The following is a 23,376-nucleotide window of genomic DNA, read 5'->3' on the forward strand; positions in this document are numbered from 1 at the left end:
GTATTCTCTCCTTTGCAAGTGTGTTGAAGCAAGTTAGAGCTAAGTTTGGAGTTTGGACACCCCTGCTTTAATGCCTAGTTAAAATATCAAATCTTCATTAGGTCTTAATGACATTGCAAATCTTGTTTAATAAATGAACGTGATTTATCCCTTATTTATAAGTCAACATAAATCGATATGTTTTATAAGTCTAATGTTTTCAACAGCTCCAAACCATGAAGTTTTTTAATGTTATTATACTATTGAGTCTATTTATAGATAAATGAAACAAGGGTACAAGAATGATAATGTAAGAATTAATGTAAGAATTAATGCATATTAGTTTAACATGCCAGTAAATCATCACTCCAATTTTTACACTCCTGTATGATGATTTATGTGGTCTATTAATTTTGTAATAATCATGTGCCCTGTATCTTACATATAGGCCTCTACCAAATATGAAAAATGTCAGTGTCTGTATATTATGGCATGTTTAATATGCAACTATTTGAAATTGAAGTTTTATGCTACATTATTATTATTTTTATTTTTAATTTTTACAATTAACTGTGTGCCAGGTAGAGAGTGTGGATTGTTGCAACATTGGGCAATTGCAACAAGTCTTATTTCTCCATTCACAAATGAGCTAGAGCTGGGGTGTCCAAACTCAATCCTGCTTTAGTGTCCTGCTGAGTTTAGCTCCAACTTGCTTCAACACACCTGCCAGGAAGTTTCTAATACATCTAATAAGAGCTTGATTAGCTAGTTCAGGTGTGTTTGATTAGGGTTGGAGCTGCAGGAGACCGGCCCTCCAGGACCAAATTTGGACACCCCTGAGCTAGAGCATATTCTAGGTCTCAAACTTGATTCCTGAAGGGCCACAGCTCTGAACAATTTTGCTCCAACCCTAATCAAACACAGCTGATCCGACTGACCAAGGCAGTCAATACTACTAGAGAGTGGTAAATTGTGAGTGTAAATTTTATTTTTAATGTTCAGAAAACGTCTCATATCTACGTCTAATCTGTTTTTGTGAAGCATTATTTATTCGTATATTTTAAATGACTTCTGAATTACTATAGATCTCAAGTGTTAAGGCTATTGCAGTTTAATCAGGGTTGACAGAGTTCCTCTGTAGTTTAGTACAGTAGTTCTTTTTTATTGGACTGTATTTATATGACCAATTTAATCAATTTAGTTAATCTGTTTACCAAAAAATACATAAATAAAATCCAACCTGATGTTTTTGATTTTTTTTTTATTTTTATTTTTTTTTTGCTAGGGGTCAGTTGCAACGTTTGACTTTAAGATAAAATTTGCATATATTATCATATGTACACATTGTGGGTGAGTGTTCAATAGATGTGGGTTAATTATATAAAAATTTTGGGTTTCCAAAAAAAAAAAAAAAAAGTTTTCTGAGAAACTGAAGGAAGTGCAAAAAGTGTTGCAATTGTCTCCACTCTCCCCTACTGTATAAAACAGACAACAATGAAGAACAATAAAAAAAGTCCTGTCTTAATTGTAGTCAATGTAGCCATAATGATTAAAACTAAATAAGTTAAAATACTATTTTCGTTCCTTCTTACACATTTTCTTTCTTTTCATTTTTCTTTCTTATTTTCTTTTTAGGCACCAGAAAAGCATATGAATATTTTTAGCTTTTGTGTCTTTTTCTTCGTTCTGTTAATTAACCAATGAATAGCCAACATTTGACATAAACGAGATCACTAAACTTAAAAAGGTTTGGTTTTGTGACGTTTTAATCCATATTCCGCAGTGTGTGTGTGTGTGTGTGTGTGTGTGTGTATATATATATATATATATATATATATATATATATATATATATATATATATATATATATATATATATATATATATATATATATATATATATATATTTTTTTTTTTTTTTTTTTTTTTTTTTTTCCCCCCCCACATATATTGGACACCTAACTTATAAAAACCCAACTGTAATTTTTGGTAATCATAAATACAAATGTAAAAAAAGAGTTGTGTGTCAATCAATAGCCGATCCTCAAGTGTGATTGGCCAAAATATAAACATTTGATTGCTTGATCAGAATTTCATGTGGCTCATCAGTGCTGTAACGTCTACATGTTAAGTTAACGGATATTTACAGAAGAGGGTCAACAGAGAGTTCTTTCGTTTGGTCAAAACGTTGGGGGTTTTCCTTAAAAATGCGAAGTGAAGTGATTTTATAAGCAGCAAGCAGTTTTCTTGAAAGTCGATTTTATTCCGCGCTCGGTAAGGATTTCTCTCGCTAGTTTCGAGAAGCGAGAAACTGAAAACGCGGACCGGAGTTCCAGAGGAATCGCTATAGAACGCACAGATCTCTATTGCATCGTTCCATTCCCTTATCTGGGTCCAGATCTGCTTTCTGTATATCCGTCTCACTAATTACCTTCTTTTATCGAAGATGTATATTTTAAATATTTTAACTTCTAAGTAAGGTTAACTTGTATAAAACATAATTACGTTCACAATAAATCGATTCTACTTGGTATCATATCAATGCCTTGCTAACACTGCTTTAACGGCAAATTAACCGAACGCAAAAGCTCGGTCTTAAAGGCAGCTTAATGAAAAGTAACAAAACGAATAATAAGTAAGATTGAGTAGACTCATTAAATCCATTCACGGACTCTGGCTTTTATGGCTCCTCAAACGAGTTCGTCGCCTGCGTTCATTTATCTGGATCTACATATGGCGGCACGTCGGTCCATCGCCTCCTCCAGCCGAGCACCTGCTCGCACATCTACATGACAGGAGACTACAGCGCGAGGCTGCGGCTCTACGGAAACACCGTAAACACACGAGCGGCGATATCACCGCACACCGGAGTCGGATGTTGGCAAAGCGTCGTTGAACCTCAAGCCGCGTCACACGCAGACGGTACTCGCGCGCGCGATAGATGTGAAGTTCGCTGCTTTGAACGTAAGCGTCGTTATTTAGACGTTTTCCGTTCAGAGCAGTGAGAGATTTCATTAACGGACTGTCACGGCTGCGAACGGGGGTTTGATGGATCACCTATCCCGCGCGTTCCCTCCAAGCGGACGAGTATACAGCGCGCGTTCACGCAGAGCTCACCTCTTTGTCTTAATGAAATGAATTTGGATTTGGCTTGTTGAAACACCTGCTTGAAAACCGCCAGAACAGTGAGAGTAGGACATCGTGAGGAGCCCGGTTTAATGGGATGATGGTCTGCGCGTTTTGGCAACACGCTATGAATTCATCTTTACGTTGTGGATGTCGGAGCGACTGAACGCAGAGGTGTCCTGCAAATCCGAACGAAGCTCGCTGATTTAACCCAAGTTTTTTGGCTTCATTTAAACTGTTTATTTACCACCATGCCGGTCAGCGCAATGCCGAGAGGTCGGTCCCTGAGCCCGGTGTCTCTGTCCCGCAGTCTCTCCCGGCTGAGGGAGTTTCGAACCCGGACTCGCATCATGCTTTCTCTGGGAGTTTCTCAGATGGTGCTCGGGAGTCTCATTTTGGCCGTCAGTTTCGCCGCTTTGGCCCTTACTACATCTCCAAGGGTGAGACATTCGTGTCCCTTTTGGGCAGGATTCTCGGTAAGTTGCATTTAAATTGTATTTCTTATTTGTGAGCTTTCCCTGAAGAGGAGGACGTGGTGGCGTTTGCGACCCCCAGCAACTGCAGAGTCAGCAATCACATCGCGCGCCTGATTCTTAGTTTATAATTCAATTCTCCTTCTCTTCACCTGGTGCCCGAGGTGCAATATTCACCAAATGCGAGGTTAAATGGCTTATAGATAATTCAAAGTACAGAAGGTCTTTTTAAAAGCCCCGTCGTTGCTTGAGCTCAGGTGAACTCACCTATGAAAGGCTGTGGTTGGTGAATTGCCTCTTGAAGGCTAATGCAGCAGAAGCCCAATGCTTAATAGGAGATCAGACAAATTCATCTGCATCTCACTTATGCCTGTTGATGTTCTGTGTGAAAATGTTTCAACAGGCTGTTAGTTTCTGACTAGTATTGATTAATTCTGCCATGTTAGTTTTTCAGACTGGAGTATTCTTCTAATTAATCTCAATAAGAGCTCAGACACTGGCTGGGGTACACGTTTAATTCTGCAGTATGTAGCAGTGCTTGGCATGCTTTCATTTGGGCTATATTAGGAGTGAAACTTACTCTTGGAATGGAATGAAATTGAAATTTGAGAGATAAAAGCTAGTAAATTAAATGTAGTATTATTTTACCTCATGTACTTTGTCGTCTGAAATACCAGGGTGTGTGCATTTGCTTAAACTACTTTTTGTCATCCCAGATTTAATGATTCCTGTATTATAATTTTTATTCTTTATTTATAAAAGTTTTTATGATAACATAACATTACACCCAATAGTGTATATCGTGTATACATATATTAACAAAATTACCTCGTTTGATTACTGTATAGATAGACATAGATAGATTTTCATTTGGTTTGTTTTTAACTGTGAAGTATTGCAATACAATTCACGCAATCTGAAACAGCAAGACACTGGAAGAGCTGATGGGGTCCATGGAAGTGATTGAAAACACATGCCAAAAAATAAATAAAATATATTACATTATTTAATTAATAAAATAAAATACTATTTAAGTAAAAACATTTCCATATACATATTTTTTACACTGTATAAATAAGTTCTTTTTGCAAAAAATATTTCCACAAGATTTTTTTTTGCCTTCGAGTCAGAGTCATTTAATTTTTAGTATCTACCGATATCGAAACCCAATCCGATACTTTTATAATACATAAAAAAAGAATAAAGAAGAATGAAGAAACAGATCCAGGATGTTCTTATATTATTTATTGTCTTTAAAGTGCCTTATCATGTTTGTTGTGTTAAATGTAGCCTTTTCCTTTCCACCTCTTGTAATCGCAAGTTTACATAGTTTACAGTTTGCTATGGTAAAGTTGTCGTCATCAACTTTGTAATACCCCCAGACTGCAGACACACTTGCGTATTCCACTTCAAGCTGCTTCCTTGCTTTACTTTGCCGTTGTTTAATCAATCGCATCTCTGCAACCAAGTGATGTCATGCCACACACGTGAAGTCAAGAAAGAGGTCTAACTCTGTGCCACGTGATCGGATCTGGACATCCCTACTTACGATGAGCCGGTTTATATAACAATATCAAATTAATTGTTGACTTGGAAACGAAAATTGGCCATTAACATAATAAATGTACTTAAATTTTTCTTAGTATAACATCTAAAATCGTTTTTATATAACTGAAAACCATTTGCGAAGGCTGAGATTTAGAGTAAATTAAAAGCACGTTTTTTTGGTGTGAACTATCCCTTTCACACTTAATATGAATTAGGCATGAGACAATAACTGTTTTCAAGGTATACCGTGTTTTGGAAAAGTCAAGGTTTTAAAACCACAGCATTTTTTACTAAACCCTTCCTAAGGTACGTGTAAGATTAGTTTTACGTTTTGTTTTTAGTAAGGCAACAGTATCTCCAGCAGAAACGATCTCCAAAGATGTGGTTTTAAATTGTAAAGAAATTTGTGTTTTTGAACCAAATGAAGACAGCAGAAGTCAATGATTCATTAGAATTAATTACTTCTGGCGACGCAGTGGCGCAGTGGGTAGCTCACAGCAATAAGGTCGCTGGTTCGATCCTCGGCTCAGTTGGCGTTTCTGTGTGGAGTTTGCATGTTCTCCCTGCGTTCGCGTGGGTTTCCTCCAGGTGCTCCAGTTTCCCCCACAGTCCAAAGACATGTGGTACAGGTGAATTGAGTAGGCTAAATTGTCCATAGTGTGTGTATGTGTGGATGTTTCCCAGAGATGGGTTGCGGCTGGAAGGGCATCCGCTGCGTAAAAACTTGCTGGATAAGTTGGCGGTTCATTCCGCTGTGGCAACCCCAGATTAATAAAGGGACTAAGCCGACAAGAAAATAAATGAATCAATGTTTACTTCTCCAAAATATTTAAAAATATTTTAGAAATTCTTAAAATAAATTATTTTGTGTTCAAAGGGTAAAAAAAGTTGTTGTTTTTTACCCAGACATTTTAAAAGAGCATATATTAAAGCAGTAATCACAATACAGTGAACCGTTTATATTTTTATCCAAGGTTATCATACCGTCAAAATCATATACCAGTCCATGCCTAATAAGTATTTAGACCTTTGATCTGGAATAAAACACAAATAGTGGTTTTAATTACATCATTGCTGTTCACCGAGCAGCTTATGAACACAACCCTCTTCTTCATCCTTATACTCTGCACTGTACGAGGAACATTTGTAGGACAGTATTTTCAACACCTTAAAATTTAATGCCGGTAACCGTAAATATTTATGAAAGCAGCACATACCCTTGATATCTTTCCTTAGACAGCGCATGTGAAAGCTCAACGGTGTTAATTATGGTTATGAAAAAGTAATATATATGGGGCAGGGACACGTGTGGTGACAAAGATAACCAGCCTTAGGGTCAGTGGTCAAACAGCCGCAGAGCTTACCGATCATTCTGATGTATGGCATGCAGTAGATAAGGAGGATGTTGCTGCGAGAAAGCTCGGCTGCTACTTGTATCAGGATGATTTGATATGCGTTTTGTGGATTTTCTTGTAGATGTGTGAATATATGCAGGGGGATTAGCTGGTTTTAAATATCTCTGGGTTCTGCTAGGGGCTTTTTTCTGTGTCCAGGCCTGAGGTCACAGCGCCAGCGAGCTGCTCAACATGCTGTGCTCCTCACAGGAGTGGGCAGAGCGGCTGGGCTATAATGGAGCTCTGCAGAATGACTTGCCAATCAGAGTCTGCATTAATCGTGTGGTTTTGAGCGAGTCGGGCAAGGGGACGAACAGCGTGTGTGCTTGTTCTTTGTGTAGGGGGAAATGTAATGATTTAACTTGTTCAAAATCTATCTGTGCTGGCATTTCTTTACCCAACTTAAGATTCTAACAACAACGATGATATAGATGAATAATTTTTGGTTAACCAAAGAGACTTTCAGTAAAAGCAACACTTTCTGTCTCCCAATTTGCCTGCTCAGTGCTTATGCTACACCTTATATGGACTACTACTTTGGGTAAAGATATTGAACGTTTTGTTGCTTAGTTATGCGTCGTCAATTATCTTGTCACATCCTCCACATTTCAGTTAGAATTAATTTCTTAACATATTGAAGATGAAGTATTAAGGGTGTCACGATTCTCCAAATCTTCAATTCGATTACATTTTCAATTATGAATAATTAATTAATGACCAATTAATTATTTGTAGCCTACCGTTTAAACTACCTGACCTGCATGGTCTTTGTTTTACCCATAAACAAATCATACAGTAAATGAATAAAGGCAAGATACACACATAATTACCACCTGTCAATCACTTTTTCTGCGGGACTCGTGAATAGGCAGTGATCTGTGTCGTTATAATGGCGTCGGTAAAAAAGACGCACAACCAACAGGAACCAGCCAACAGTATCTGAGGTGTTCGCTAAAATGACTAAGTACAAGTGAGTGAAAGATTGAAGCAGTCCTGCCTGGACCTGCTCTCTCGAGTGCATGGCTGTGTGTGCGTCTGTGTCTGTGTGGTCACGTGATGTGCATTTTCAGAGGTAGAGAGGAAGGAGGGCTGCTCAGAAATGATACACGCCACTGTGGATGTCAAATCGTTGTCGTTCTAAAATGCCATTTAAAAACAAAGACAGTGTAAACAGGGCCTGAGTGTGTACTTTTCGCGAGCGGATTTGCAACGGGGCGGGCGGAGGATCGCGATGCCGGTGTTGTCTATCGGATGAACCGTACGTAATACGTACATAGCAGAGCTTGCAAAACTGTGTTTTTTTTTGTCGACAACACGAACGTTGTCAACATAACTCACTGGAAATTCAAAATGCTTACACACCGACGACTTCACTGAAAGAGGAGCGGGTTTAAGTTCTGTCAACAGGTCTCCTGCTTCTGCAGTTTAACAAGCACTTCTACAAGCCTGTTTTTTCCCCGCTTGGCAAGCCAAGCTGACGTGACATGGGGGCGTGGCAGCATCAACGATTCTATTTTTTGATTCGTTAATCGAAATTGAGCATAAATTTCGATCGATTTCGATTAAAAATCGAAATCGTGACACCCCTATGAAGTATCATGTTAATCTGTCAGTGGCGGATCCTTCATGAAGAGAAATCTCCCTGTGTTGTTTGAATAATTGTGCTTTTAAAAGTAAATAACCAAACTCATCTTTAATAAAAGTAACTCTATTATAGAGCGAAATATCTTAATATTTGTTTTTTTTTTTCATTTGATAATAAACAATTTAATCTTAAAATAATCTGTTTATTATAGCTGATATTATTCTTATTAGATTTTTTTATGTGAATAATTAATTTACAGGGGTAGGACAATGAAGCTGAAACACTGGCCAATTAAGTGTTGGAGGTTTCATGGCTAAATTTGACTAGCGTGCTGGCCTATTGTCATTGATCGCACATTTCACCAGTAAGAGCAGAGTAAGGGTTTAATCAGCTGAGTAATAGCACAGTTTTGCTTAAAATATTGCACTATTTTACACTATTGCATTATGGGTGACATCAAAAGAGGACAAATTGTTAGTCTCGCTGGTGCATCTGTGACTAAGACAGCAAGTATTTGTGATGTATCCAGAGTAATGTCAGCACACCACCAAGGATGAAACACATCCAGCAGATTGGACACAAGAGGATGCAACATGCATGAGCGCAAAACCCCTCCCTGCCTCCTCCCTCGTAAGAATATGCTAATGACTCTACTTTGGCAAAACCCAACGAAAAAGTAATGGCAAAAGCAAGCAAAAAGAGAAACTTTAAACAGAATGTGAATTGAAGGTGCTGCTTTCGGAAATAGACCGGAGAAAAATAGTGTTATTTGCAAGTTTGTTCTCCGGAATTTAGTAACAAAAGAAAAAAATAGAGTTGGAGAATTTAGCTGATGCGGTTAACACAGTTGGGTCTAAACATCGTTCTGAGTAGATTAAAAAAGAAATAGTGCGATGTAAAGGTGTAAAATTGAGGTGGCTTTAACGGCGTAAGTGGCGTAGCTTGTTAGACATGCAACATGTTTTGACATGTTCGAGCATGAACTCGCTGGTTCGAATCCAGCGTCTGATGAACTCATCCCCATCATATTTTATTTGCATATTTATTGAATCGAAATGTTTTTGATTCACATATGCAAATCCATTCTCAGATGGTGCCTTTATTGCAATGTGTGTGCAGTAGATTACATTGGGAAAAACAGCGACTGCTGCAAATTGTGCTTTAATGTTTGTCTGATCAACTGCATGGTATGGAAACCTTATATACCTGCTAGACATGCGGATGAACCCGTCTCATACAGCTGTCGTTGCATGGCTCAAAGACATTTTGTAGAGTGCAATTTAACACAATTGCCTCTAGGAGTCGCCAGTGGAAATAAAACAGACACTCACAAGAAATGTGCGTACGCCAGGCATGAAGTTGGCGTGGACCTGCGCACTCCCACATTCATTTCATCGTTAGTAAATCCAAACGTGAGCGTGAAACCTGGCGTACGCAAAGTTTTTGTCCGTACACAGCATTGATAAATGAGGCCCCAGCTCACTATTCTGCAAGAACAATGACTTAAAATCCCTCAAACTTGTATCTTCCATTCCAAAGACAAATTGATACTGTATTGGCTGCAAAAAGACGCCCTAAAACCAGGCATATTAAGTCATTGTTCAACCCCTGTACATCAACATCAGCAAATTTTTTTGTTATAATTTTTTTTTAAATACATGTATTTTAAAAATGTGTACATTGGGATCGATTTAGTATTAAAGTATGTTTACATTGTGACATTGTTCTTATTGGTCAATACCATAAAGTCTAAAAGAAAATGCTTGCTGAATTAAAACTCAAAGGTCAATGCAACACAAAGTGTAAATTCCATGTGTATGACTGAACTCATTGGCCTGTTATTATCATTTATTTTTTTGGTTTATTTGGTAGATATAGTACAAATGTGTACTTGAGAGTACTGCCCCAATGACCACCTAAAGCACAGTTGTTTTACCTTTTTTAAGGAATGGAAAAACTAAGGAGCAGGGTGGAAAAAACAGTAAAACCATGTCATGCACCCTTTTCTTGTAAGACTTAAGGTTTACTGTTAAGGTCATGTTAAAGAACCTCTATGTCTTTTCTCCGCTGCTCATGTTCTTCACCTCCCTCTTTGTCTCTCATTCCTCTTTGCTGAAACATCAGACAGACACAGAAACCCTGCATCAACTCTCTGACCACAGCAGGGAGGCCTGATCAGCAGGAGAACAGTGAATTTGCATATAGAAGTGTATTCGTTAATCTACCTTCATGTAAGAATTGAACTCCCGCTTCTTCTCCTTCTGCAATTCAACAAGCCATTTTGTTAGTCTGTTCAAACACGGATCTCTTTATTCAAGGTCCATCACACTGGAGGAGAGAATCTTCAATGCTGGCGGAAATATGGCAGAAGGGTGTTGGAACTCTGACAGCCATAAACAGACATGTCACCAGGGTACCAAAATGAGTCCTGACAGGCTTATATGAAATGACCCTTTGTCATATCACATTCCGCACAGACCTGAACAGTTTCCTACTGAATTCTAGACACTAGAACTGAAAAAAAGAGAACAAAATGAAATATTTGAATCGTGGTGAAACAATAAGGATGTCAACTTGCTTTTAAAAAGTGTGATTTCCAGCTAAAGCCAAGCACATCAGTCACTTATTGTCTCACTATGAAATTACAAAATATAGTCCTATACTGTGAACAATTTACTGTGCAAAGATATGAATGTTTTTTCTTTTATCCTTTTCTTTTTGACTCTTTCTGCTGATTTCAAAGGCTGTGTTGTATCTTTAAGATTTGTACCGTGATGAAGGGATTTTGGTTTTGTCCAGCATTTAGTCTAGGGAAATTTGTTTATAGTTTGCTTGTTTTTTTTCTTTGACCCCTATGCATTATATCTTTCTATTCTTACAACTTTTATTAACCAACGATGCTTTTATATTTATCTGCAATAAACTTGTATGAATATCTGTTCATAAAAAATAAGAATGGTTTCCACAAAATAAGCTCTTGAAAATCTAATGAATAGCCCACTTTTAAGGATCAATATTAAATGATTAAAGGCCCCAGGAATTGCTTTGGAATATGTATTTTTATTCGATGTTTGACAATCTCAACTGAAACACAATAAGTGGGCGGGGCATAGTGTAGCCCCTCCCCTTTTTAAAACAGCCAATAGTGTTTTGTTTTATCACACCTCTGTTAGTGAGTGTGGTTGAGCTCAAGCATATCAAATGAAAAGCAAATGAGAAGCGTACAAGGGTGTGGGGCATGTCAAACATTAGAGAGCATTTGATTAATTATGATTTGATGAGAAACGTGTTAGGTTACGTGAATATAACCATTGATCCATTTGGTCCAAACTACAAGCTTTACGTGTTTTTATCAGTTTTATATCTTCTAAATGCTAATTTTGTCACCGTTTTGGGGCACACTAGCTTATAAATATCATAAAAACTAACAATACTAATACCAATATCTAAAAAAACTTCTTTTTTTTTTAAATTTCATGGGACCTTTAAAATTATTTCTGGATAATGTGGCACTGAGGACTAAAGTGATGTCTCCGAAAAAAAGCAGCGTTTGATCAAATGAAATATATAAAAATCATAATTTCAGATTGTGGCGACGCGGTGGCACAATAGGTAGTGCTGTCACCTCACAGCAAAAAGATCGCTGGTTTGGGCCTAGGCTAGGTCAGTTGGTGTTTCTGTGTGGAGTTTGCATGTTCTCCCTGCGTTCCTGTGGGTTTCCTCCGTGTGCTCCGGTTTCCCCCACAGTTCAAAGACATGCTGCAGGTGAATTGGGTAGCCTAAATTGTCCGTAATGTTTGAGTGTGAATGAGTGTGTATGGATGTTTCCCAGAGAAGGGTTGCGGCTGGAAGGGCATCCACTGCGTAAAACAAGTACTGGATAAGTTCCGTTGTGGCGACCCCAGATTAATGAAGGGACTAAGCCGGAAAAAAATGAGTGAATGAATGAATTTCAAATTGTGATAATATTCCACAATATTTTTTTAAATTAAATACGGAGCATAATAGAGTTTGAAAAATATTTTAAAAATTTTACTGACCCCATTTATATTGTTATCGGTGTTGTCCTCTAATTATTTGTTACCTTGGTTATCAGTTATGTTCACCTGCCCATTCTTGTTATCATCAATATTTAAGACACCAGTATGGGTGCTTTCATTGCCTTTCACTGTTCTAAGTTACTTTTTTACTGCGTGCTGTACAGTATGGTTTTGCATGGTCAATTTAAATCAGTTCAGTTTTGCTCAGCCCAGTTTGCATTTCCACTGCAGTTTGGTACCGCATAAAGTTGGTGGGATTATTGCTATAGTTTTACCACCCCTACTGCTGTGACAAACTTTTTCACTCCCATCCAGCTCTCTCTGGATCTGCTTCATAATTACCAACAAGAGGATGCCATGTGGTAGAGCTGGGCAATTTGGCCTAAAATCAAAATGTTGATTAATTGAGCATTTAAACTTGATTACGATTAATGAATGTGTTTTTTTTTCCCTCAAAGTTTACTGGTTTTGTACAGTAAATATGCTCGCATATTACAAGTGAGAGATTTTTAAAGGTTGCATTACATGATTTTAAAATAATTGAAGGAAACACACAATCTACTATCTATGATTATTCATTGAACATCATTAAACAACTGAAATTAAAACACACATTGACTAAAACCAACTGTTTATTCTTTCCAATAAAAAAGTGAAATAACTTTCACTTTTTGGAAACGAAATCAATGTTTTTCATATTAAAAGTAGAAAATATGCAGTATCTCTTCTAAATAAAATAACTCCTACAGTACATATCCTGTAAATAATCTTTTAAACAGTGCATTTCTTGCATGTACTCTTAATTGTTTTTTATTTAAATAATAATTTTGATTTAGCGGAAAATATGCCATCATAAGGCCTCTCTAGTGCTGTTTTGTCAATCGTCAATGAAGTGCAAAGTAACACAAAAGGAACAAACAGAGTGGGATTTCATCACTCCACACATGGTAGGGAAAGTAATTGAAAAAATTTACTTGGAAAATTTTGATTGATTATTGCTTCTGAATGCCGACTACCATGTGGTGTCTTTTAATATTTCTTGACTGTATAAAAATGGTTTTTGTTGTGCAAACCAACAATGCAACATTGGCTGCTGCTGACTGATTAACTATAGGTTGGTTTATTGTGTACAAATTCACTGATGCAGCAGTGAGAATTCTTTCGGTAATCAGTGGTGTGCTTGCTTCACTTTTTGATAACTGTACGACTCGCTTGAAACCTCATCTAAGGAACTAGGTGCGGAACGTAATGGAAAAGTATCCAAAAGTGAGCCACACCAAACCGCATTGTACCATGTAGGGCTGCACAATGTTTAAAAAAAATCAGATTTTTTTTTTTTTTTTTGAGATTTTGATTTGATCTATGATATACTGTTGAAGTCAGAATTATTAGCCCACCTTTGATTTTTTTGTCTTTTTTAAATATTTCCCAAATGATGTTTATGAGAGCAAGGAGATTTTCACAGTATGTCTGATAATACTTTTTTCTTCTGAAGAAAGTCTTATTTGTTTTATTTTGACTAGAATAAAAGCAGTTTTAATAAAAAAAAAAAGATTTTAAGGTCAAAATTATTAGCCCCTTTAAGCTATATATTTTTGTTCGATAGTCTACAGAGCAAACCGTCATTTGTCTAATAACTTGCATAACTTGCCTAATTACCCTAACCTGCCTAGTTAACCTAATTAACCTAGTTAAGCCTTTAAATGTTCCTTTAAGCTGTATAGAAGTGTCTTGAAAAATATCTAGTCAAATATTATTTACTGTCTTCATGGAAAAGATAAAATAAATCACTGATTAGAAATGAGTTATTAAAACTATTATGTTTAGAAATAGGTTAAAAACAACCGTTAAACAGAAATTTGGTAAAAAAATAAAAATAAAGAGGAGGCTAATTCAGGGGGGCTAATAATTCTGACTTCAACAGTATATTGCGATATGAATCCCCAAAGTGCTTGAATAGCTATTTTTGGAAAGAAATCATTCATTTAGGTTGATTGGGGTGATTTTGTAAGGGTGTTAATTATGTATAAAAATATTAAACAAATTGCAAGCAAAAATAATTACAGTAGAACAACAAAAAATTTAATAAACAATGCTTTATGGATTTTCAAACCGATATTTAGGTACAGAAAGTGAATTATGAAATGTAAAATACCACTGTAGTCTTCATTGTATTCATTCAGTAAAAAGATCATTCTTCATTACAGTTACAATTGAACTTTTGTTTTGTGTCTGAATGCTTTCAACTCTCTTGAAATGCCTTTAAAACACATGCGAATGATGCATGTGAAGTTTCACTCGGTCATAGTTATACTTTGCAATGACCCCACAAATCTTAAGTATTTTCGATTGTTGTGCTGATCACCTATCCCGACTCAACATTGCGTATCCTGCGTTGTGACTATTATGCACACACACATTGCATTATTGATGCTGAAACAACAGATTGTGCAGCTCTAGAACCATGTATTGGAAAAGCACTGTTTTTCATCTGCTTTTCTTTATTGTTTCCCTGTTGTCTTTGTGTTACACTTTTGTTGAATAGAGAAGTTTTTGTATTATGTTTAAAGTCTGCTTTTGATGTGTCATCACACACTGAGTATCTGTTGAAAGTGTTTACACATTTATCAGGCTATTGTTGATTTCAGTGTCGAGTACCTCCAAAAAATAAGTAGAACTAAATAAGCATTCAGTGCAAGTGTTTTGTGTTGCTTTTTTATCATACATGTTAAAAAGGCAAAGTTTTACAGCACAGAAATTCATTGTGTTTCAATTATAGCCGCATGCTTTTTACATTCTCTTAGAGGATACTGGATGTTTGCAGTCTTTAAAATGTTTGTAAAATGTTTGCAACAGCATACAGTATATTTTTCAGCAAATCTTCCCTCACTTTCTCTGTAAACCCTGAATCCGTTACCAGCTTAGAGGAAATCGTGTTCCAGGGCTGTCCAGAGGTGCACTCTTTCCCATTATCCCCCACGGAGAGAAGGCAATCTGAAGGAGCCCTGCTGGATGGTCACTCTGGGAAGAAATTCATTGTGGTCTATTTGGGGAGCGAGTTAGCAACTTGGGCAAACCTGCGTGACAGTTACACACGTCCTACAGTTAAGGATGAGCACTCTCGATGGGCTGTAAACTGTAAAATTGTTTGGCTAGGGTTTTTTTTTTTTTGTGGTTGTGTGTTTTTAATGTTTCCTCAGAAAACATCTACAGCATATCGCTTTTATGTGCCCTGCACCACTGCAATCTTTTAGATTTGAGTCATTCTGAAGGTATTACAGCTGAAGGTTGAGAGGAATAATAATACATACTGTGTGCATTGATTCAGAATTTAGTTTTGTTCGACTGCCTCCTCACGGACTCCCACAGAGCTTGTGCGTGAGATAGAAGAGCAAGTGCTCAAACAGCAAATCAGCTGTAAATGCTAATTCATAACATGTTTGTTCTTTTATTGATTTAATAATCTGTGTGATATGTTCACAAAAGAATTGAGTTGAACCATGTGGGGTTCATAAATGAATAACAATCATATTATGGCCAATATTTACTCACTGAAATACCTTTTTTTCTACTATGGTAATCAGTGGCTACTGTTTACTTTCAAACAATCATTTTTGCATTCAACAGAAAAGAACGGCATAAAAGTGTGAAACTACCCAAGTAAATGGCGAGTACATTTTCATTTTTGAGTGAATTTTTTGTTTATTTGGCATTGTCTTGTTATTTAACATACATTGCTTTCGTTTTTTCTTCATCTAGCAAGATCTGTTTACACAAATTATTTTTTATTCCCTGTGTGGTCTAGAATTGTGCTCTTAGAAAGCCAAACGTGAAACTCATTTAAATACACCTACTAGTTGTTCAGTTCTGTTCTGTGGCACCGTATTGTCAGTTATGAAAGTCACTATGTCAGATTATGCGATTTGTCGTGGATGACATTAACAAATGTTGTAACAAATGGACTACACATTCCGTCATCTCGTGACGTCTACGACAAGCATTTTTTCCCAAAGCAGTCACAAGTGTTGCTACAGTATAACAATATTTCTTATCTTATTAATTTCAATGTTTTTTATCTTATGCCAATCTCAATAAACACTGATGCTTGCTGACAATTAGGCAACATTATTTAAGGGCATTCGTCAAGACAATAATAGGATCAAACGTGTATTTCCTTTTTCATATTAAAATATTTTCTTTTAAATCTAAATGTATATTTTCCAGCCATGGGTTGCTTAATAAACACTCCCTCGCCTGAACTTGCCGTGAGTGAGGTGGAGAAAATGAAAGCACATCAGCACCAAGGAAAAATCAGATGCTCAAGACAAAATAATGACATATAAAAAAATAGCAAATATATGACAGAGGTTTGTGATACAACAATTACAGTGAGGCATTATTTAAATCCTTATTTTCCACATAGCGGTACAAATCATCCACCCACACAGCAGAGTAGAGGATGGGCACAAACCAAAAAATAATTTGTTTATTTTTCCTTGGAATAGTATCTTTTTGAAACTAATTTACTTTGGTATAATATGTATTTTAATTTTAATGTTTGTTTTTTTTTTGTTGGTCAGTTATCTACAAGATTAACAAGAATAAGATTTTAAAAACATCTGAGATTAAGTGCTTCAAAACTAGTCCGCTATATGATCCAGTGTAAAAGTACAAACTGGTTTGTTAAATAAAATAAAATCTAACCTAAATAAAAATTAAGTGAAGTATTCACAGTTTCAGATAAAGTTACATTAAACTGTTTTAATTTTTAATGACAAAAACATGCATTGCCGGTGAGTTTCAATTTAATTAGTTTAATCAAGTAATTTGAATAAGCAAAACAGGCTTTTACAATGTATTCGTAGCACCGAATGTGTTTCCAAATTGCCTCGGAAGAACAAACTCTGTTGGAAGGATGAGAGGTCTCAGAAACTCGTGATAATGGAGATGTCTGCATAATTGTGCCAGTCTGTCAAATAAAATTGCTTAAAAAACATTTAAATATGTTAGAGTAAGTAGTTAAAGTTTTTTTTTTTTTTTTTTTTTTTTTTTACCTTGTATTGGACCAAAACCTAATCATCAACCAATTCATAAATTAATTAATTTATTTATTAAATGTATTTGATATGTATAGTATAATATCTGAGACAAGTTTCATCATCACGACTTTAATCATCACCTATTCTATGATTTAGATCATCTGCTTTAAGAACGTGCTTAAACAGTACAAGTCTATAGTGCAGATTACAGCAGAGTATGAAAGGAAGTGTCAGTTTCTCAGCATCAGCCAGTATCTCTAATTCCACACAAGGCCTTTTTATTAATTGATCTCACATTTTCAAATGTCTGATGTCAGCTTCTCATCCGGCTGAGTTTGAGCTTCTGCTGTAGAGACGTTCTACAGCTGTGCGGCACATTAGTCAAGCATCAGAACTGATTCCTGTTACACAGCCATAGAGATTTAGAACAGGAGGGAAACTCCACAGGCCTCCCGCATAGAGAAATCACTGCTTATAAGCTGGAGTTCTTTTTTAAACTATTAAGATTTCTTGATCACGCTGTACTTAAAAATAAATGTGTGTCTCGTGAGCATGCAGGAGTCCACGGGTGGCCTTCATGTGGCTTCACATGCAAGGCACCGAATGACTAAATTTGACTCTTAGTCATGATGGGTGGAGGAGAAAAGCAGATGCTGTCAGTACATCTGCATGTGCTAATTTGAATGCTGTAATAATAAGTGTGAGACTCACTGGTTTATTTCCAGAATTCCCCAAATGATTGAACTCTTCCAACCTTAAGGAAAACCATCTCTGTCTTTTCCCCTTTCTCTTCATGCCAACGTGCCCGCAAATAAAAACACTGTCAATTCTCCCCAGCTCAGTTTAATCAGCTCATTTCATTGTGGTCGCCATTGTTTACTCTCTCCCAGAACTCATCTCATACTTTGCCAAGAAGCAGCCTCTGTTGTCTTCACTTACTATTTTGGATCCTTGCCCATGCATCACATTCAATACATACATCATACTTATCATCTTTGAGCTGCTTTCCGAGCGTTGGCTGATGGGTCATCGAGACGTTTGGTATATGTGATAGAGAAGCCTGTTGGGTACATTGTGAAAAGAGGAGCAGGATCGAGGCCAGGTTTAGAGAGAGGTGGACAAATAAAAACTCCAAATATTATTTGGAGTGAGGGCTATTCACTGGACACAGATTAAATTTTATACCAATGAAATGAAAATTCAGATATCAATGAAATATTTATTCATTTTAAATCATAGGACTGAATAGGTCTATACATTTGAAGATGTGTAGTATTACATTAATTCAAGAATGCATTTACCACACTAAATCAAATATATTCCCGTTCCGCAACATAACCGGTTTCTACAGTTGTATTGGTCTTTGAATAGCACACAGTTGTAAAATGTTAAATCTGCATGTGCCAGGATGGAAATTGGTTTCATTTTTTAGCATCTGAAAGGCATCGTTCACTGCTAGAGCAATCAGAGCTTGGATGTGGACCAACAAAAAGACGAGAACAATTCTGCTGTTTTTTCCCATACGTAAGATTCTACCATTAAAAGAGTATAATTCCAGCAGTAAAAACCTTGTGTACATGTTCAAGTGTCGGTCTGTGCGTCATTTAAAGCTTTGATTAGTGATTAATGATTCAGACTTGGAGTTAAAGAGGAAAAATCGCCTTTGTGGTTTGTGTGTGGAACCGGCAGAATTAAATTCTCTTTGCATACTAATTGGTAAATTACAAGTTTGCCTGAGAGAAAAGGCCTGGATGGGAGTTGTTCATTTCCTGGGTTGGCTAAATTGCCTTGCGTAATTGTTTCTGAATATGAAACATGATTAAAGACTGAGGTGGTGGGATGGATCTCATTTAATAAAACTTCTCAGGCGCAGGTGGCCGTACTTACTGTAGATGAGATTTCCATGAGCAGCCCATGTGTAATCCGTAATGTCTGCAAATGGAAGGCCATTAAAGGAATTGCAGTGACTGACGCCTTTAAAGAATGCTTCCTTGCTCATGTCTACCAACAGGTGAGACTAATTCTCACTGTTGAATGCCAAAACAGACACTAAATAGATAGACGGATGTAAGTTCTCACTGTGACTGCACCTGTGATCATAGCTTCCCATTGAGTGTATCATTACAATTATGGAATCTGGATCACTTTGGGCTTATTGCAAAGCATGTTATTGAATCAGTTCGTTATTTTTTAACTTTTGTGGACATGTTCTTGAACCCAAATTATTTAACTAACTTTTTTAGCTGAAATAGATTTGCAGAGCTAAATACCCACCAAAGCAGTGACATATAATTTGGCATTCTCTAATTTTGTATTTCACTGTGTTAGCATGTTAGCATTTCAGATGACCATTATCAGTTGACATGTCATTAGTGTGAATGCAATTCGCAGAGTAAACAGTTACTACTGGGTATTGCTACCAATTGGGTGGTTGCAGATGTATTGGGTTATTGCTGTACTGTATGTTTAAGTGTGTACTCTGGACATGATCTTTACCTTACGCTGTAACAGTCTGAAGCTTTAAACCAGAGATGCAGCAAAGAGAAATATAGTTGGTTTTATATTATTATAGAGTGGAGGAACTATATCGGTACTGATTTAATTCACCATCGTGAACTTTTAGCCTGATCTTCTGACACTCTATTTTTATTTTTTTTATCAAAACCCTCTTAAGGCAGGCATTGCTGATTTGCAACAGTTAAAAATTAACTACGTTATTACTCCAGATACATAATTTATGAGTTTTTCTTTACTCAGAGGTAGGGTTGTAACGGTATGAATTTTTCACGGTATGATAATCGTCTAAAACAATATCACGGTTTGACGGTTTCGCGGTATACGGTATGTTACAAATGTTACAAAATAATAGAACAGTGAAGCAAATTTGACTTTTTCCAAATAATATATTTTCAGTTACTATAAACAACACCACTTACAATGAACAAATAAAAATAAGAAAATAATAAATAATGTGTCAAAGTCCAAATAAACATGGTGCAAATCCTCAGTAAAAAATAGATATAAATATTTACTATACTATAAATAGTTAAATAACGAAACTAGATTCAATATGGAACATCCTTAGGTTTTATGTGCCAGCATGGATATGGTTGTCTGTGGATATGGATTTGGATATGGTTGTCTGCAATGCAGACAAACAGCTGCACCTTCATTTGCGTCTTTTAAAAACAGCAAGAGCAGCAGTTCGTCTTTGCTGTGTCACTGTTTTGTCATGTTTCTGTGCTGCTGTGCATGCAAAAGTACTTAGTATGAGAATTATTTCATGCAAAACTTTTTTTTTTGCGTTTTATTTAGCCGCGCATAAATGTATGCCTTTCTCTCATTCCATGTTGTTCAAAAAGCTCAGTGTTGGTCCACAAACAAAAGCGAAACCTATGCTTATTGGTTGTGATATAGCGAGTTTGAACCAATCTGGGCATGGAGGAGGGACAATGCATCAATGTATCATGTCTGGTTTGTCCGGAGACACAGTGACGAGCGTTTCTTTGTCAAATCAGCGTTGTCAAATGTTGATGACGTAACCGCACTGATTCCGGAGCCTCTGAAAGTCCGCGAATGTTATGTAATACAGCACTGGAAAGCTGAGATTCTCTTCTTTATGCCAATCTTTGAATTGTATGAATTGGATCAGCGGATCAAAAGTTATTAAACATTTAAGAGCAATACTTATTTTTAGCCGCGGGCGGCTGTCTCGGTCTTTAAGGGTTAAAACCGTTGATATGCAATTGTTCATGGTATGATAATCGTGCACGTTCAAATCGTGGTAAACCGTCATACCGGTATATTGTTACAACCCTACTCAGAAGTGCCACTGCAGGACTTGGTTGTTGGTTCTTGGAGTACCACATGACAAAGTGACTTTGAAACATAATCTACTCAATGAGGGTTTGAGATATTGGATTTGGATCCCATATTGTTTTTGTTGTTGTTCTGCCACTGAAAAGCAATTTGTTACATTGTTTGAAAAGTTGTCAGTGTCTAATTACCACACTGGGCCAATGTTGCAAATCTGCAACAACCCAGAATGACTTGCTTGTGAAGGTCTCTCTAAAAACAAAAGTCAGGATTCTATTGTACTACCTCATGTGATAATTTTTCCTAAATATCAGCTCTTTCCTGTTTCAAAAAACTTAATTTGAACCTGAGAGGTTTAAAATATGCCGACATCTTCAGGGCTGGAGGCAAAATGCGAATGATATTAACATCCTCAAATGTACAGCATCCACATTAAGAACTGATTTGTGAATTTTGCAAATCAATATCATTTAGTAAAATTGCCTTTTTTTACCCAGCATTCATTTACTAAATTACTCAAACTGAATGGCTAAATCTTTATGTTACATTTTCTGGATTAAGAAAATATTTCATTTTGTCTGCGGTTATTATTTTCGTTTTGCCATCTTTTTGCGTTCCATCTGGGAGTGGTAGACTAGGAAAAAATTTAATTGGAAGAATAAGGAAACTGCAAAATAACTTTTATTATTCAAATCAAAAACATAGTTTTAACTTTACTCAATTAACCTGAGTGCTTTAAGTTGCTCAATCAAATGTAATTTTAATAGAAGGTCAAGTAACAGATCTGCAGTTTCAATGCAACAAGCCATTTATACAAGGGATTAGGCAAACACCGATAACGATTTTTAGGCCGATATCGATAACTCTTTAGATTTAGAGGCTGTTATCCAATATATAGGCCGATAAATGTAAATATTTCAAAAAGTTATATTTTTATACAGTGAACAATACATTTTAATTAAAAAAACTTCATAAAAGTTTGAACTGATCTTAGAATAGCCTACGCAAAGCAAAAAAAAAGCAATCATTTCAAAACTGCAATGCGATTATAAAGACCTATATTTACAATTTCACACAAAGCAGCATGCCAAAAATAAATTATTTCCTTTTCTTCAGATTAACAAGCAACTTGACTGTTGCATGAAGATAATAGATTAAATAACAAAACAGGATTTAAACAAACACATTAAGTAAATATACTTTCAATGAAAATGAAAGAACTAAGATCAGAAACCAGCTCAAGTGTTGCATACCCAACTATGTTTAATAACACATGCAAAAATAACACATATTCATTAATCAGAGCAGCAGGGCTGCTGTGAAGGCTTTGTCGGATCAGTGTGTGTGTGTTGATAGCCATCACCTACGCTCGTTATAATATCATACTGTAAATATGCCGATCAAACTGAAACATTCTTAGGCTACATCAACAATACATGCCAGGCAATGTGTTAACAAATAATCATTTTAGATTACAAACAGCCCAACAAGTTGTTTAGCAAGTCTGCATCTCTGCATATTTAGACATGTAGTATTTTTCCTGACGTAATTTAAACCAAAATACACAATGGCACTCTATCAAACATATTGACAATGATAAGGAATGTGGTTATTTACTAGGGATGTAACGGTATCAGAATTTCACGGTACGGTAATACCTCGGTATGAATGACACGGTATGGTATTTATTGAATCATTTACAGGAAAAACAAAACTAATGAAAATTTTTTATTATTTTTAATTTAAAATTTTTAAATTTTAATAACAAAAAAATATTAAACCATGTAAAAAAATAAAGTTTCAATTTAGTATTGTTGAAAACTCATCACATTCAACATTTAATCACTCACTCACTTAGATAGAGATGGGTTTTAAGGAAAATTATCATATAACTATAAACTAGTGAAAGCTGGTGTCTCTGGGCATTTACAATGTCAACAGAACTGCAACAGAAAAAAAACCTCTCATTTGGGACTGAGGATTCTGGGACAGAGATATGACTTGGCCCAGGTTGACAGCAGTGGTTAACGTTGTGCATTGTCTTTCCCCCACTTGAGAGGACAAGCCATGAGTGAGATAGAGGTCTCTTTGCGCTACAAGTCAATGTCTGCATCAATCTGAACAGTGTGCTGTGTTTCTACAGTCCACATGGCTGTTATTAGTCGTATTCTCCAACTTGCAGGCACGTGCACACATAGGGCTCAACCTGTGCAGTGCACATGCCCTTTTTAGTCTTGGATAGAAAGTGCCCTTCCAGAATAATCAAAAGTGCCCCCGCGATGCGACACACCCTCCGTCCCGCCCTTCAGTAGGCGTGCGACAACACCGCTATTCAGTACGCGCGCTGCGACAACAACACCCCCAGAGAAACCGAAAT

The 23,376-nt window shown here is 36.4% G+C and overlaps 1 protein-coding gene and 1 long non-coding RNA gene across 3 annotated transcripts in view; both read left to right on the forward strand.

Annotated features, from left to right (window-relative positions):
- The first annotated feature begins 2,858 nt into the window (after positions 1–2,858).
- Positions 2,859–23,376, forward strand: part of entrep2 (endosomal transmembrane epsin interactor 2) — a 205,877-nt gene continuing 185,359 nt past the window's right edge. For both annotated transcript variants that reach the window (XM_087261287.1, XM_087261288.1), the window contains exon 1: positions 2,859–3,580. In XM_087261287.1, coding sequence (XP_087117413.1) covers positions 3,356–3,580 — 225 coding nt within the window. In that variant the 5' untranslated portion in view covers positions 2,859–3,355. The remainder of the gene's footprint in view (positions 3,581–23,376) is intronic.
- Positions 10,227–11,054, forward strand: LOC147836011 (uncharacterized). Its single transcript, XR_015495798.1, has 2 exons — positions 10,227–10,335; positions 10,423–11,054. It is a non-coding gene; the product is annotated as an uncharacterized LOC147836011 (long non-coding RNA).

The sequence above is a fragment of the Danio rerio genome, chromosome 7, assembly GCF_052040795.2.
Source record: "Danio rerio strain M-AB ecotype USA chromosome 7, GRCz13ab, whole genome shotgun sequence".
Classification (NCBI taxonomy): domain Eukaryota; kingdom Metazoa; phylum Chordata; class Actinopteri; order Cypriniformes; family Danionidae; genus Danio; species Danio rerio.